Genomic DNA, 17688 nt, shown 5'->3' on the forward strand with positions numbered 1-17688 from the left:
AGTTCTAGCTCTTTAATTTTGTTCCTGAATGACCAGATGGTATCCCAGCATGCATTTTTGACAAATTGGCAAATTATTTACTTATCCAGATTTTGACACTAAAATCTGTCCACTCCACTAAATGTGCAGGGAGCTCATGCAGTTCAGCTGTTTTCAGTCTAAACTCCAGCTTTGGTTTGTGCACGGTTCACATAAGGTAGAAATCAGTGCAGGACAGAACGAATCCCGTCTGCCCTGCAGATCCAGTACACAGGACGGACCTGGTTTATCCTCCTGTTCTCTGATGCAACAGGTTTTAGTCTAAAAATAGAATCACACTCTACAAATATTAATGCACTCAGTCATTGTAAGTACTCAGTAAGTTTATTGCAGGGTAAATAAAATGCCTTGCACAGAAAAGTATGACCAAAGTTAAAAAACTAACAGCAGCTGACTATTTGATACTTCAGCATCATGAAGTTAAATGCAACAGCACAGTTAATTTTTATCTAAAATACAAATCAGTGCAGATGGTAAGAAGCAAACCACAGTTTTCTTTAGTCATCAGATGCACATCGTATCCTAGGATTGAATTTTTTTTTTTTTAGCCAAAACAGCCGGTAAACATAGAAACAGGAAACGGTTAGTGTACAGGAAAGGAACATTAAACGTAATGTACAGGATTATCCAGACCCAGAAAACAAAACTAATTGGCCCAGTAATAAAACAGCAGGTTGCTGTTGCTCCAAGAAACACAGACCTTAGATGAGCTTGATGCCCGTTGGGTGATTAAGTTCTGAAATCCTAAGAAACGGGTCAGGGGGCATTAGTCAAAAAGTCTTTTGTCCTGTGTTTATCAAATGTCCAAATTATTTATTAGGGACCAAAAAAAACTGATTACATTTATTATATTCAGCAACATCAGCCGCTCTATTTCTGTTCCATTAATGAAGACCAAAGTGTTCTTTAAGATTTAATTTAGTTTTACTGTAGTTTAAATTTCTTTCACTTCCACATTTCCTGCCAAAACATCCATTTCTATAATATCTGGTTTTTCCATTTAACTGATGTTTTTAGAGAAACAAACAAAAAAAACCATGCAATGTTGTTTTAAACTCATAGGCCAACCGGCGCCTTTGTGTTATCCAGAAACTAAGAGTATCACAAATCAAACCCATCATTAGCAGATACTGTTAGAAATTTGGCAACTTGTCTCAAATTAAAAGCTAAAGGGCCAGAGACATCGTTAAAGGCTGTTCTATCAGTGTGAGTCCGCTCGTGTCTGGACAACATCCAGTCAGTCGCCACAGGCTCCGACATTCAGCTTCATACGCTTGTTATCGCTTCAGCTCCATGACTGTTTTCGTCAACCTGCGGTGAGAAGAGCTGAAACGGGCTTCAGTCTTCAAACACGGCGTCAAACATGAAACATCAGTGATCCCTGATGGGGCAGTAGCTACAACGCTTTTCTGGTCCATGAAAGGAGGCAAATAAAAGGAGTTCTGGTAGAAACAAAAGCTGTCTATTAAATCTTTAACTAAAAAGTCCAACATGCATGTTAAATACATTTATTAATAGGTCTTATATGCTCAACAGGACAGTTTGAAGATTGAACATGTGAAAAAGAAAACATGAACACATTAACATGAATAAATACATAAATAATTTGACAATATTTTAAGTAGCAACAGGAAGTTTTGTGTATTTTAGCTTGTTATGCTAATCACCCGCTAACACCAGTTTAATTTTTAACTGATGGGGCTGGTTGACATTTAATAATCACAAGCTAATACAAGTCTATATATTTGTTTTAGGTACACATGAGTATTAGTTGAGAGCAGGGTCTGCTTGGTTCCTGTTGTAACTGAGGGTTTTCAGTTGGGTCCCACAGATCTGACGAGCTAACGAGTCTGGTTCTTGTGTCTTTACAAATGTTTCCTCAAACAAACCCAAACGTCTGATGAATGAAGGGCTGCGAGGTTAGCTGATGCTAAACAGTGCACATAAGCAAAGTCGGGCGACTTGATCCAAAGTGCAACAATAAGAAAATGTTTGAAAATAAATGTCTTTTCTGCCAGCCACATTACATTTAGGGCCGTTATTAGACTACATGGAGCCAACTGAAGGACCACTATGACGTGGGGCCGCAGGGTCCAGGAGGCCACCAGCCCCCAGCCTTTGTAAGTTATTAAACTGTTCCCATTATTTTATTTGAAGGCTGAATGTGAGCTGACACAGGTCAGACAAATGTGAAAGGTGCCTTCTGCTCGTGTGTTTTGAAGACATGATGTCCTGCCAAGATAATAAAACTCTTGAGAAATGTGGTCGACTGAAGTGCCAAACTAAAGTTCAGTCTGTTCTGTTTTTTGTTTTCTTTACTGCAGAACCAACCCCCAGGCAGCTGCGCTGAGCTGCAGACAGCACGTGACCCTCTGCAGCCTTTCGACAGTCCAAGTGCTTTGGAGCAGGTATGTGAACCAAGTCACATGATCACACTGATTAAGTGACTCCAACTAAACACCATCAGAACACAGGCTACAACAGACCACCAGACTAATCCACATTACTCCAATTACTACAGCTAAGTAGTAACACAGACCCTGTTATGATAACCCCTATCACTAACAGTGTACAGCCGCTACACATCGAAGGCTCGCCGCTCGTTAAAGTAGAACGATGAACGGGGACGAAGACGCCTGATGGACCTGGAGGCCGACAAACTCACAGATTGTCTGTTTGCAACTGATGATTCATTTTATTACCAGTTGATCTGTTGATTTTCAAAGATTCAATTAAGGGGATTCACCTTAAACAGTCCTAACTTCAGTTTACTATTCCTGTATGACAGACTGACCCCAGAGAACTAAAGTCTTTTCTTAAAAACCAGTATATTGATTATCAATTAATAGATCAGTTGGCACTGGGACAGCTCTAGTCTGTAACAGTAGTTAGAATCATTGTAATCGGGTTTTTGTCCAAAGTGCTTCACAGAACGTAAAACGGATGTAATATTAAATCTAAATGACAAAAACAGGACATACATATCGACCAACTACAGGACACGGTCCCTTTAGTTTAGAGATATCGTTTCGTACAGCGAACTTCATCTGCTGAGTTTATAGGCGTCCACAGTTCCTGGTCCGCTACTGTTGAATAACATGAACTTAGGTGACTTCAAATCTGGTTTAAGAGCCACGACGGTTGTTTATACTGAGGGAAACATGCAGGTCAAGCTACTGTACGTGGTATTAACTGTAACAACATAAAACTTCAGCTGTGAAGGGCTACACGCTACCCTACATAAACATTTACTCCTTTAGTTTGTGTACAAGCTCCATTCAGGCAGTCTAGTCTATAGACATTCAGCTCTCAGGCTTTTGGCACCGTTTAGTTGAAAATTGGAGACTACAGGGATGTAAAAGACGCGTCTGACAAAGAAAACGTACGAACACGTCCGAATTTATATATGAGCATCCAAATAACAATTTGATCTTTTGCTAATACTCCACGTCTTACAGCTCATGGTTATTACTGACTCCATCATCTTAACGTTTACTGTTTTACTGTTAATGCAAATTTCTCGTGTTCAGCAGTGATTCACTTTTGTCTGACGTGCTGAAGTTGCCCTGAGCAAATGATCTCAGATCAGTGTTAAGTTAACTTAACTGGAGTTAGTCAAGTGCAATACTGACGGTTTTCACTGTGCATGATGCTGCGGGTTTGTTTTTTAAAGGGACAAACGCTTCGATGGCAGCACAGGTTGACGTTCTCGTTGGACAGATTCTAAATCTGGGTGGATATTTGCCATTTTTCAGCAGTTTTACTTCAGTGAGTCGGCAAAACCAAACTTTAATTATTTTTAAAACTCTCCCTCAGCCCTCATTAGTTAGCTCTCTATTTACCCTAGCTTGGCAGAGAGGGGACTTTCAAGCACTGTGAGCTCGTTTTGTTCTAAAATGAAATCTCCATCATTAAAACAGTCTTTGGCCAAACAGTGAAGGTGCAGTTCTTTTATCTTTAAGTCAAAACTGAGCTGCTGAAATTCAACAATTTCTGAGAACATCTGAAAACTGATCCTTGATCAGTCTCTGGGCAACTTCTTAATGTCATAGCTCCTATTTTCATTGACTGTGTAGTAACCACTTTGTGTCCCTTCGACAGCAGATTTTCAGAAATTCAGCCAGGGACGCAAAATGGCTCAAATCAAACCAACCCCTTCCTCTCAGTGAATACGTGGTGCTGATCGGTCATGGGTCGTCGTCTTCTTGAGCTTCACGCCTCGTCGGATGGCCACCAGAAAGTCCTCCACCTCGCCATATTCTGTTTCCTCCAGAAGCTCAGGGAGCGGACGGCGCTCCCACTCTGTCATCCGACCGCCGAGCTGTGGAGGTGGAGTAGGAGGATCGGATCCTTCGCACAGGTGCTGGGTGTCCCAGGAGCCGGACTGGCTGCTGCCCGGTGACAAAGGGGTGGTTGGAGGGCTGAGTGGCGTCCGTGGCGTGTTGCTGTCCTCTGACAGAGCCCTGCCAGGGAAACCAGGATGTTCAGGCACGGTGGGGGTCTTGACTGGGATCATGGGCGGCTTGATGGGAATGGGGCCCAAGCCGAGGCCTCCAGAGGGCCGCCGGAGGTTGGGTTTGGAGGACGGCGTCCGGCGGATGGTGGCAACACCCGGAGTGATTACAGCAGAGGGATTGGAGGGCAGGCCGGCAGTGGAAGCAGGACGTTTGGACTGGAACATTCGACGGTAAGACTGACTGATGTCACTGTTTCTGGGGATGGTGGAGGATTTATCGAAGTCGGGCGACTGCTGCTCGCCCTCCTGGTCTGCTCCAACAGAGTAGTAGTCACAGTCTGAAACTGGGGGGGAAGAGAGAACATGTTTGAAACTTTTCTGAGTATTAATATATAACAGTGTATTCTCTGCTTCAGTCAACAGGGCACGGGGCCTATTTTCACAGGGGAATGTGTCGGTTGTGATGATGAACCTTTCCTACGGTTCTGCCAGTGGAAGTGATGGGGACTAAATTCACAGGCGGCGTTCTATTTCCTGTTTTCAGCTTTACCAACTAGCAGCTCATGTTAGCCTCTTTACCTTCCTCTACAGGTAAATGTGTGGTTTCCTCCCTCACCAGGAGCCTTTCAGAAGCAGATCAGCCTGTTGTGGGGCTGATTTTTCACTGTTTGTGTTTTTTAAACTTCTACAACAGGTAAAAGGAAGTTAAATGTTTTTGGTTTTTTGTTAATGCCTTTATTGTGCTGTGGTTTAGTTACTTAAAGAAACATTCATCCTTGTAAACTATGATTATTCATGAACTGCTGTGCAGGTTTATAATCATAGTTTATGATGATGAAATGTACTTTAAATAACTAAACTTTGGTCCATACATGTTGTTTATAACTGGACTTGACTGTAGCTTTTCTCTGAATATTAAAGTAGAAACTAACTAGTTAAAACAGCCTTTACCTACTGCAGAAAAGAATAAATGAAAACTCAGCTCCACAACAAGCTGCCCTGCTTCTGAAAGTCTCCTGGTGAGGTTTGAGACTGTGCAGAGGTGAAACAAAATGAAGCTCCACCTCGGAATAAGGGGCAGGGGCTACACACACATCCACCAAGTCAATGACAGGAGGTTAGTCTCACCGAGAATCCTCCCCGTCCATCAGCTCCCTGCTGTATTTCCCACCTCCTTTATTCCTCCCCACCATCCTCCTTCCACACGTTATGTGCCTTTGTCATTCCCCATTCACTCATGTGACACCTGGTTCACCTGGGGATTGAACCACTGACCTTCTATTTATGGGACAACTCACTCTACCAACTGAGCCACAGCTGTCCTTCAATTAAACTTGTGCTTTACCACAGATTTAATGGTCCAATCCTGCAGCTGACCAAAAAAAATATGACAGCCTTGTTGTTGTACCAGAGCAACAGACTCAGAGTTTACAGTGAACCCTGGTCCAAAACTCAGACAAACCAACAAGACCCTAACTTGTTTATAGCCTGTGCAGAAATAGTTCATAAAAGCCATTGTAAGACACTCAGGTAGGTTGTGGCTCAGCAGGTAGAATAGGTAGAAGCACGTTACATGAACAATAAATGCACAGCAGTGTAAAACAAAGCTGCCTGTTCAGTAGGAAATTAAAAATCCTAAGTTCAATCTATTTAGAGAGTTCTGGTGTGTTTGTTTCCCATAACTCGATGCTTAAACTGGCACCAACCACCTTTGTGATATTTGAATAAAAGGATGGAAACCAGCTGTGTGTGTTTGTGTGTACCCTGGGAGGGGATGGTGTCCTCTGAGCAGCAGGGTGTGTTGGTCTGGCTGCTGTAGCCGCTGGAGCCCTGCAGCGAGTCTCTGCTGGAGCCGTGGATGTCCAGCTGGAGGCCTCGGGCCAGCACTCGGGCCAGCTCCTCGTGAGCCTCTCTGTCCTCCTGCCACAGTCATCACACAAACAAACATCATTCATGGCATTTGTTATTTCCACAGCACCAAGATCCCTGAAAGGTCAGTTCACTTTTTGTTTCCCAAAGCTTTGACCACCTGCCAGGAAAAGTTCTATTTGCTTTAGGTCAGTGTGTACTTTTAAAATCATCTTCTGACCTTTGGTGATATCAAACAGTGGCTTCCTTTAACCCCCTGTGGCTCCTCCCCTGGTGTGGTGACATCAGTGCCCTGGTGGCTGCTGGGATCTGTAGTCTCTCTTCTGTCCTTGCTCCTTTTCAGGGTGTTGACTACGGGCTGGTCATACGGGCCTGGTTTGGCCCAGTCCTACACAAAGAAGACCAACACATCAGTTCAGCGTAATCACCTTTGGCTGTTTGAGCATTTCTCTAAATGTTTCATTTGTCATTTAAATTGATGTTTAAAGGCTTAAATGATTAAAGACAAGATTAACCATTAAAGTTGTTTTACATGTTAAATATACAAGGTTTTCACTACTGATCAGTTTCCTTGTTTCTGACAATAATTTGATCATTTGTTTTACAAATTAGTGGTCAAGGGTTTTTGTGGGTCTGTTTATCAAAGATGAAGCTGAAACACTGATGTGGAAATGAGATGACACAAACAAAACAAACGCAGAAAGAGAATAAGATCGAAGAATGTAAGATGCAAAAGAAAAAAAGGGGGAAATGGTAAATTGAAGCAAAGGAGGAGGACATCAGGGAGGACGAGGATCAGACCTTCCAGGACGGGACTCTGGATGAAGGCATCACTCCGAGCCCTGAGGGGCTGAGGGGTGGGAAGTCTCCTGATTGGCCACAGCCTGAACGAGACCACGGCCAGGTGGGAGAGACAGATGAACAGGAGGACGAGGAGATGGGAGAGGTGGAGGAGGAGTAAGTGAAGTATGGAGGGTGGAGGTGGATTTCCTGGGACTGTAGTACTGCTCCGTGCAGACAGGGGGCAGCATGATGGTCAAAACCATTTGACAACTGAAGGCAAAATTAATAACGATAGTTATGAATGAGGATGAGCTCAACAAAGTCAACGCTTCAGTTTAACTATTGATAAATTTAGCTGCTGGTGACCAAATATCTGATGTAAGGTTCAGGTAGAAAATTAAACTTTATCAATTAAAATGATAAATTAACTGAATCAATATTGTAAATTGCAAAAGTGCTTACATTTAAATACTGTTGTCTCTCTAAATAATAAATGAGGATTGACCATTAAGGACTTTGTCAGTGTGGTGATTTTATTTTATTTTTGTTTTCACCAATAATTTCACCACAACCACATTAACGAAGGCATCGTTTTCAACTTGTGGTTTAGTGTCTTACCCAAGGACACTGTGAAGCTGGGGATTGAACCACCAACCCTCTAAGTCCTCAACTGTCCCATAGGATCGTGGATGACCATACAAGAAAACGGAGGGTGTGGGTGTGTACTTTCTCTGACCCTTCTTATCTAATGTTCAACCACAGGATATGGTGTCAGTGCCATTTTAATCTCTCACCTGTGCGTTCTCTGGAGGCATGGGGGATGGGGATTTGGACTGGAAGGCATCCTGGGAGATGAAGCCAGAGTCGTGGGAGGACACCGAGGAGAGGCGGGCAGGTGTCTGCTGAGGGAGCACCGAGGAGGAGGAGGAGGAAGAAGCCCGATAGCGGAAATGGGAGGTGGGGGAGTGGGAGTGTGAACCACTGGAGCGAGAGTCGCTGCTGTTCACGCTGTTCAGGCTGCTGTGGGACAGACAGAACAGAGAAAACCGACTAATACTGAGGAACTGGACCAAAACATTAAGCCTGTGGTGCTTTGCAGCTGAAATCCTCAGCTGCCATGTGGCTGAAGTAAAAACTACAACTTAAATATGAATGTAAGAGAAGATCTTCCCTCCTTTAGTTCACTGAAGACTCAGAGCATCACAAACTGGCTAAAAGGCATTTTTTTAAAAGTGCAGTTCCACGTCTCAACCACATGATGGCAGCACAGCACAGGCAACATACTAGATGAGCTGTATCAGGTTTCTGTGACCATGCCAACCAACCTGCACATGCTGGACTTCCTGGATACAGTGGTGCTTGGTGACGAGGGCGGGGTTTGGTAGGACCAGGTGCACTCGGAGCCCTTTAGATCTACAATGACCTGCAGTGAAACACATGAGCGTTTCCTGATTTATGGAAATGAAACATCACGCTTAAGAAAAACAGGCTGACACAGCTTCTTGAAAGAGGTCAAGTATTTTACATCAGTGACAAACATTATCGGCATTAACTGATTCATTGAGGATTTGTGCTTTTATCTGTCGTATGTGATCAATAATCGAACATGAATGCACTGTGGTGTTGTGGGAAATTCTAATAGTTTGATCATAAACAGGGCAGAGACCGGTGCGGCTGTACCTGCTCGCTGGAGGCGGGCAGCTTGTGTGGGTCCATCGTCAGTGTCTTCAAGTCATCTGTCAGAGTCTGGAGGTGAGTGATCTCCCCCAGCATGGACATCTCCTCCTCCTGACACACACAAACATCAACAGGCTCCAGAGTCCACAACAAAACCACTTCAAAGTCCACTGCCACAGGGAGCTCTGCTGGGTTTGGGAGTGTTAGAAATATGCTGAGCATGCAGACGGACATGGATGTTATCAGAGACTCTCAAGCTGACCACAACTACAAACTCAAAAGGTCAACCTGTGAGCTACTTCTAACAGTCCCAGTCCTTTCCTGTGACTGGTTTTGGGCAACAGTGCTCCCACAACCCGTGATTTTCCTCATTACTCCCTTTTTCCCCCGCTGTGGTTTGGATGTGGGTGTCACTGACCACAACAGGCCTCAGCATGGAGACGAAGTAGCAGAAGCGACTCCTCTCCTCCACCAGGGCCTTCCTCACCGCCTGCTTCTCCGTCTCCTCCAGCAGCAGGTACTTATCGCTGACATCCTGCATGGCGCTGTCCAGCTGGGGCTGGAGGTCCCCGCGGCCTGGAGACACACACACACACACACACACACACACACACACACAGTTTTATACAGATGTTACATATGTGTGTGTGATACTTTAAAGAAAATGAATCCTGATCTGAGTCCAGATGTGCAGACACTGAGTGAAACAGACAAAGAGCAATGAGGCAGCAGACCTGTAGCTTCAGGCAAACCACAGGCACATTACGAAACAGCCGTGAAACCGTTTAATCCCCCAGTTTCAGCAAAACTTTAGTCTCAGAGAGAACAGCCTGTTCTCAAAGCACACACACCCGAGCGCTTCTAAACAACAGTTAGAGCCTCCCACAAACCATTAAACCACATTAACAGAATTAAAAGTGTTTTGTCTCCAAAGCCAGAGATCCATCAGCCTGGGCACAAACAACCACTGGCATCCCCATAAAAAACCCCACACGTTATTAGAGGGGTCATTAATTATCTCAGGATTTCAATCACACAGCTGTTTCTACACTGGTAAAATGTTTTATATGGTTGATATCAGCACCACAGTGTTGGATGGATGGACTTTAGATAGTCAGATCCTTTCTTTTATGAGTGACGTCAGGAAGTCTGCATTGTTTCAATATTAAATATGAGACTACGCATCAGTTGCCACCACAAGAGAGCAAACAGCTTTACCAGTCTGATCTGGTCCCACACACACCACCCTGCTGACACACATATGGATTAATCCGCTGCTGAAAATAGTCCCCAGCAAATGCATTATTTCCCTGTTTGCAGTAAAGTTTGATAAAAAAAAGTGCAGAGACTGACTTTTCTTTACAAATAAATCTGTGAGGCTTTAGAGATTTACAGTGAAGGGATGTCCACAGTCCATATCATATTCATTCAGCTCATCTTCATAAACATGCAATTAGATTTTTTTCATTGGTCCAGTGAGATCTGAGGCCAGGATCTGTGGTCGGAATGAACTTTTCCAGGCAAAGCTGCTTTAAGAGACGGGAATGTCAGTCCTGGTTTCCCACAGAACTCAGGAAACAGATCCCTGTGTTTGTGTCTGTCTTCCTTTATCTCTGCTTCTCGTCTTTCTCTTTCTGTCCAGCTGCCGATCTGTTTTATTTCTCCTCCCTCTCCTCTGTCTTAGAACATACATGCAGCTCCTTAGGAAGATTTTCCTCCTTATTCTATTTTAATCGTGTCCATGTTGCAGTTCTGCCCCACTATCTGAAACAAGCAGTGAAGAACATGGTTTGAAGCTGTTCTTTGATTGTGTCATTTGCATATTAATCAGTCTGTCATATCTTCTGCCACTCACCTCATTTTCATACGTCCTTCATAAGTGAAAGGTTGTGAATGTTAATTAAGTTGCCACTAAAAACCGTCTCTGCCTCCTCGGTCAACAAACGCTGATCAAAGAGCTTTGTGTTTTGGTTTTTTACAAACTGAGGTACTCAAAGATGCTGGAAAATAAACCTAATTAGAGCTGAAAGATCAGGATAAGTATGTACAATACGTATGTTTAATACTGGATTTGAATCCCTCCTTTGTTAACCACATGGTGAGTGATCCAAACAGTTCTCTGTCATTAAATTCACATTTCCTCTTGTGTCTTTTCTCTCTCTCGGTACATTCATTTCATTCCAACATAACTTCCTCCTCCGGTTTTATTTATTTATTTGAAACCCGTTCGCCATCTCTTCTTCCCTCCTGATGTTCATACAGCGACACAGGGAGTTTTCTCTGCAGTAATAAAAGGCTGGGAGGGCCCGCGGACCAGGGCAGCTCAACCACATCACAGGTTCCTCTGGGGTCAGCCCTGGGTCCTGTTTCTTTTGTCTCATATGCTCAGTTCAGAGCTGGAATCAGCTCCTTTGTCGGCAGCGTCAAGCAGCTCTTGTTTCCAGCCATAATACGGCTGGTTTTTGCAGAATGATCCAGACTGGAACTACTTGTTCTGGTCTTTACTTCTCTGCAGCTCGGTGGACACGGCAAAGCAGTAACACACAGTCTGAGACTCTAATTCTGCAGCAACAAAGCGGGACATCGTCTTATTTCTCATGTTAAAGAACGCTCGCCTGTTAGGTCGTGTTCTTATATATATATATAAACGTATTTGTTTACTGGATGCTGATGGGCAAGTGTAAATAAAAACAACTTACCAAACACATCGGCTGGAGAGAGCAGAGCATGATGGGACACCACAGGAAGAGGAGCAGGAACAAAGAGGGAAAACAAAACATCATCTCTCATACAGTTACAGACGTTAACATTATAACGATGGATCATTACAGTGTTTAATTAGAATTAGCTCAGACTAAAATATTCTATTGTTGACACCAACCTGTCAAGAGTCTACAGGTGGAAATTCTGCTCTAACCAGGTACAAAGTATCTTTCCTTGTTATGAGGTCAATGTATTTTTATACCAATAAAGAAAATGAAAATTCCCAGTGTTGCAGCTGAGACTAATGTCAGTGTGTGTCCACATCTGAACACAAATGATTTGTGATCAGTTTACGAACCTTTCTTTGCTTTTTTCTGCAGCTTCAGAGTGTCTGACGATCTCTTCTTGATCTCCTGACGAGCTTTTTTATACTCTGCACACACACACAGGTGAACACAGGGTGCAAAGTACGCAGCAACGCTTTAAACACACACCTAGTGATACGCCAACACATTTTACACTTAATATGTTCAGATTCACAAAGATAAAAAGAACATTTAAAATGGTGTGTGCGTATGTATGTGTGTGAGCGTGTGTGTGTGTGTGATTGTGAGTGTACCTTTGGCGTGGTCTTTGTCCAGAGTGTTGGCTACTCTCTTCCACTCCTCCATCTGCTCCTGTAGAGGGTTGATCAGACAGTCCAGAAACACCCTGGAAACACACACACACACACTGTCAGTGCACTGTGTGTGTGTGTGTGTGTGTGTGTGTTACCAGGCTAAATCTACCTTGGGACTAGTTTGACTTGATAAGTATAAAAACTAATCACTGTGTTTGAAGAGAAAGGTTTTTAAAAACAATGATGTCCTTATTCTACGTGACAATAAATAAACCTGTTCGTTTTAATGCCTGAACATGGATCTGTACAGTAACTGTTTAAAACTAGACCCAGAATCTAATGCCGCCATATGGGGCTGATGTGGGTGGTCCAGGACTCTCGTGGTAAGACCGGGTCTGGGGGATGAGGCTTTTAAAGCAGCCGTCAATTTATTCTCCAAAAACGCGTTTATGGTCATGAACTCGGTCCAGTCACACGAAGACGACTGCGATGACTGAGCTGACCTTTATGAGCCCGTTACCATCAGGACAACAATTATTTACATTATCGATTTATCTGCTAATTATTTCCTGAATCAATAACCTGTTTGGCCTAAATGTCACACAGTGGAAACAAAATGTCAGTCAAAGTCCTCAAATGTCTTGTTTTGTCCAGAAACAGAGATATTCAGTTTGGACTGATACTGACAGGAAATCATCAAACTGGAACAAGCATTTTTCAGTTTTCACAACTTACGTCAACCAATCAATTAATCAATTTGTTGTTTCGGTTCTAGTTGCTATATCAGGTGACATGGTCACAGTGCCTTAACTTCCTGTGCTCACATCAAACTCAACCAATCACTGTGAGTCAATGTGAAACTAGGTGAGAGGTCAAAGGTAAAAAACACAATCCTGGTCTTTCTGCCGAGGCCCCGTGAGAAATGCACCTACGTTTCCCTTCATTTGCATCTTTTCCTAACATGTGAGGTCCTCCCACGTACGATACAAGGAAAAGACACAAGAATCAGGAATCCAGGAATCAAGGAAACATGTTCTAGGAGACTTGAGACCTTCTTTTCCAATAACTAACTGATTTCAGACAAAGGGAGCTGTCGATCCGTAACAGATTTCCACTAAGGATGCACTTAGCTAGGGCTCCTCACGGTGGACTGGGACAACCTCCAGTCGACCGAGGGCCGGTCTCGAACTGGGAAACATCTATGGACAGCAGCTGTCCGCAAACATGGACGCACTCAGGCACAAACAGTCTGAGGGGTCATTAGTTTTGGTCCACACACAGACGTGTCAGATGACAAAACATACATACATTTGTCAGACTGTCTGGTTGTCAGGCTGATTATTATCTCAGTCTGTGTGGAGGGAACTTTGGATCCTGTGGAGCAGCTGCAGGACGGAGCTGGGGTGAAGGACACCAGGGATACTTCGCTTTGTGGCAGAAAATAGACGGACGTGTTGATGCATCATCATACGCCCTCATCGCATAAGTGAAGTGATCGTGTGTGTGTGCGTGTGTGTGTGTGTGTGTGTGTGTCCTGTTTACACCTCCCAGCGACACAGCATCTGTTTACTGACTCAGCTGGAGGTCGAGCTGACTGACGCCCTCCCTCCACACCGTGGGAGTTAATGGACTCCAGCAGATGAAGGAAGATGAAGAAGAGGAGGAGGAGGAGGAGGAGGAAAGAGGGAGGGTGACAGTTTAAGACTCGTAGAAAAAATGAAAAGGAAGATGAGGAGAGAGAGGAGGCTGGTGGAATAATGGTTTCACAGCAGGAGGCCGAGGCAGAAGGACTGAGACAATTAGGTAAAATACACATGAAGAGAGAGCAAAAACAAACATCTCAGGAGGCGGCAAATGGAAAGAAGGCAGCGTGACGAGGACGAAGAGGCCCTGAAGAATGTTTAACACGTGGTAAAATGATTTTAACCATAAGATGAATAACACAGAGAAAAGGAATAATAAGAATATTCAAATGTATCTGGATGATAATGTCCAGACATGGAAGCGTAGTCAGAAGAGGGACAGAGCAAGATGGAGGATGGGAAGCTGGAGGAGGAGCAGGTTGCCATGGAGAGCTGGGAGAAGATGCTCCACCTGTTCATCACACTCACACACACACACACACACACACACACACACACACACATTTACTCACATGGAGAACTGGCGGAGTTTGGCCTCGATGCTGCGGTGCCTCATGCACATCCTGGTGAGGGCTGAGCCGATGTCCCTCGTCCCTCCTGCAAACACAGATTCCAACACTGTAACTGCAGATCAGTGAAAGCTTAGCACTGAAGATACACAACCACAGCCACACACACACACCTGCAGTACACAGGCCATTCATGCTAGTTTGCTATGCAAATATATGTTTCTATTTAATGCAACAATCCAAAACATTGACACCTCGAAGGTAAAACGAGCTCAAACACGACAAACTCAGGCCCAACGAGCAACAGCAGGTGGGGGTGTCGAGGGAGAAGGCGGGTAAATGTGGTAAAATGGGTGATTGGAGCAGAGAAATTAGCAGACAGGAAGTGTGCAGTTGTAACGTACAGTGGGCGTCTACTAAAGTGTGGACATGTCACAGACGGAGCTCCAAACACAACCAGCCACAGTGTGTTGACTCGTTACTGCACCATCCTGTCCCCTCGTCCAACGGAGCAGGGGGTCGGAGTATTTTCAGAGGTCATAGGTCACCAGAGCAACAGCAGCTCTGGATTTAGTGTGTGTGTGTGTGTGTTGCTCAAAGACAGAAAGGTGGAGCTGACAGCCAGTGCAGCAGAAGCTCCACAGGCACCAGATGGTCGTCCTCTCTCTCCCCCAGACAGAGCGCTCCCTCCTGGGGAAAAGTTCAGCAGAGCTCAGCCTGTCAGCCTGGAGCTCCAACACATGCTAATGCACGAGGACCTTCCCCACATTTATTATCAAACTCTGACATGAACTTCAACATGTTACTACAGCTCAGCCACAAAAATGACAACAGCTAATATATTTGTTTTTGTCACCCAACATCATAAAATCCATGTGGCCGACAGTTTGGGCTTGTATTAAAGCAAATACTTTAATACACAGGTGTGTGTGTGTGTGTGTGTGTGTGTGTGTGTGTGTGTGTGTGGGGTGGGGTAACAAGCACTGCATTGCACCACTGACACCACCTCCTCTCGCCTCCTCTCCCATCTGCATGTTTTCATTCCTTTCTCTCCTCTTTTTCGTCTCTTTCCTTCTCTGCCTCACATCATCTTCTCTCCATCCTCTCTACATTTGTCAGCCTGTTTTCAAAGATGCAGACTATCTGAGGAATTCTCTAGACTCTTTCCATCCGATCTGACGGAGCCTGAGAGGATCTGTGGGGACAAACAAGGGGACAGACTAAATCCTGGTTATGCAGAGTTTGTAGAGACTGAAGATGTGACTACAGAGGACCAGTTTACAGTCTGGATGCTTTGTAAATGTGTGATTTGTTTATTTTGCATATGCACTTGCTTAATTTTTATATTATTATATCATAATATTTTTATTTATTCCAGTCTTGAACTCCTGCCTTCAGTCCCTGTCAACGGTCTGTCGTCCTAATATGTAAAAACGGATGAACGCTGCTCCTGAAACGCTCACAGCAAATGTTGAAATCGTTTTATTTTTTTAGAGGGATGGCATTTTTACGCCCTTATTGTGAAGTGGGTCGTGGAAAGGCAGACAGGAAATTGGAGGCAGAGATACAGAAATTTGGGGGGTGGGGGTCTGTGACCGATGTCAACTTGACACGCCAACACTGTGCATGTGAATACAGAGCGGCGCTGTAACCCCTCGGCTACTGAAGCTCCCCGATACAGTTTTCTGACCCCTGACGCCCCGAGGCCCAGGTCCTGATCCTGCTACACTTCCTCAGTAACAGACCACAGCTTTAATCCACCGTGTGTTTCAGTCAAACATGTAGTCGCCTTCTCTCCTCACTCCAAACACCCTCTCTCTCATTCTAACACTTCTGTCTCCTCGCACCACCAATCCTCAGTCCTGTTCTTGCTTCTCTCATATCCTTGTCTTCCCTCTTCCTCCTCTCTTCTCACCTTCAGACGAGGTGTCACCTCCTCTCTGCTGCTCCTCGGAGAAAAAAGATGCTGTTCTTCTGTATCAGTCCAGACTAAACTCCCAGCAGGGCAATGAGAAACAGAACCGTGGACAGAACCGCCAGTGATGATGAGACTGTTCAGCAGTTAAACAGCCTCTGGGAAGGAGCTCGAACTAAAGCGGAGCCAAAGTTAAAAAGCAGACGGTCACAAACAGTCAGAAGCTGCACCGGAACATGGTTTCTACTAAATTTAAGGTTGCAGGGCATGAACAAACCAAAAATGGGCACAGCGCAAGAAAAAAGTGCTTTTATCAGGCTACTGCAGCTCCCAAGACTAAATAGTTTTCCCAGACCTGGTCTGAGTTTCCACAGATGCTGCGAGTCCGGGCTCTTCAACCTTTCTCGACCCCGTTTCACCGTCCGGCCCACAGGAGCCCAGAGAGAATGAATCATTTCGAAGCACTGCAGGATTTTTATTGCTTTTATTTTTAGAAGCCAGTGCCAATAAAATTAACTGCTACAATTCCCGTTGAGGCCAAGAGCCGCAGTGAAAAACTGAGGCTACAGCTGAATGTTTCAGAAGTGACACGATGTTTGGACTCAGGTTTCAGAGCCCGGTGGGACTCCTGATGAGTTTTACAGACGCAAAAACGAGTAAAAACTACCTGGGCCTGTCAGACCCCACATCGAGGCTGAGCCACAAGCTTCGAAACTCGAGCTTTAAACTGAGCCCAGACCCAGAACAAACGAAGATAATGGTTTCAACAAAACTGCTGAGTTCAGGTAATGGGATTCAGTTCAGCATGATGGCATTCCCTCCTGAGCCGACACGCTGCCCGGACACGTTTTCCACAAACACGTGAAACTCAGGATTTCTTCAAAACCACCTGAGTTTGGGTTAAAACGTCTTTAAATGTCGTTTTCATTCTTTAAATTTGTCAGCTCCACAGAAACAAGCTGTTTATTTTATCCTGACACATTTAGTACAACTTTCCTGGTCGGAGCAGACTAGGACTCTTCCTGCAGGGTCAGTCAATTAGCTGCAGCTCAATTCAGCGGTTTGACCCGACTGTGTGTGTGTGTGTGTGTGTGTGTGTGTGTGTGTGTGTAATGAGTGGCACTGAGGCCAAGTTGACCCAGTTTCCTGGGACAGAGCAGCGTCTCTGGCTGAATGGCCTCGAGGCTCCACAGCAGCTGAGAGTCCTGATCGGCTCAGCACAAACCAGAAAAACATCATTTAAGTCATTTTATTTTTTCCCAGTTTCTGCAACATGAAGTTTCCGTTGAATCTCTGAAGTTAACCCTCCAAAAACATCCAGACTCATTATTATCAAGTATAAAGACGCACTTTAGACCCACTGACTTGTTTCAGTAGCAGCTGCTTTATAAGTCACTTGGAGCCTGAACACACACACACACACACACACACACACACACACACACACACACACACACACACACACACACACACAC

At 44.5% G+C, this 17688-nt stretch overlaps 1 protein-coding gene and 1 long non-coding RNA gene across 5 annotated transcripts in view; one reads left to right on the forward strand and one right to left on the reverse strand.

Moving 5' to 3' along the window:
- The first annotated feature begins 2017 nt into the window (after positions 1-2017).
- Positions 2018-6260, forward strand: LOC117152700 (uncharacterized). The gene is made up of 4 exons (XR_004463168.1): positions 2018-2159; positions 2364-2447; positions 4141-4726; positions 4912-6260. It is a non-coding gene; the product is annotated as an uncharacterized LOC117152700 (long non-coding RNA).
- LOC113126447 (MTSS I-BAR domain containing 1) overlaps positions 4167-17688 on the reverse strand; it is a 34436-nt gene continuing 20914 nt past the window's right edge. For 2 of the 4 annotated variants that reach the window (XM_026300456.2, XM_026300459.2), the window contains 12 exons: positions 14302-14386; positions 12147-12238; positions 11886-11960; positions 11524-11535; positions 9243-9400; positions 8828-8935; positions 8473-8570; positions 7942-8197; positions 7166-7417; positions 6585-6752; positions 6259-6415; positions 4167-4839 (listed from right to left, as the gene is read on the reverse strand). In XM_026300456.2, coding sequence (XP_026156241.1) covers positions 4202-4839; positions 6259-6415; positions 6585-6752; positions 7166-7417; positions 7942-8197; positions 8473-8570; positions 8828-8935; positions 9243-9400; positions 11524-11535; positions 11886-11960; positions 12147-12238; positions 14302-14386 — 2099 coding nt within the window. In that variant the 3' untranslated portion in view covers positions 4167-4201. The remainder of the gene's footprint in view (positions 4840-6258; positions 6416-6584; positions 6753-7165; positions 7418-7941; positions 8198-8472; positions 8571-8827; positions 8936-9242; positions 9401-11523; positions 11536-11885; positions 11961-12146; positions 12239-14301; positions 14387-17688) is intronic. The other 2 variants (XM_026300458.2, XM_026300457.2) reach the window with 2 other exon arrangements.

Source organism: Mastacembelus armatus, chromosome 11 (assembly GCF_900324485.2).
Source record: "Mastacembelus armatus chromosome 11, fMasArm1.2, whole genome shotgun sequence".
NCBI lineage: Eukaryota > Metazoa > Chordata > Actinopteri > Synbranchiformes > Mastacembelidae > Mastacembelus > Mastacembelus armatus.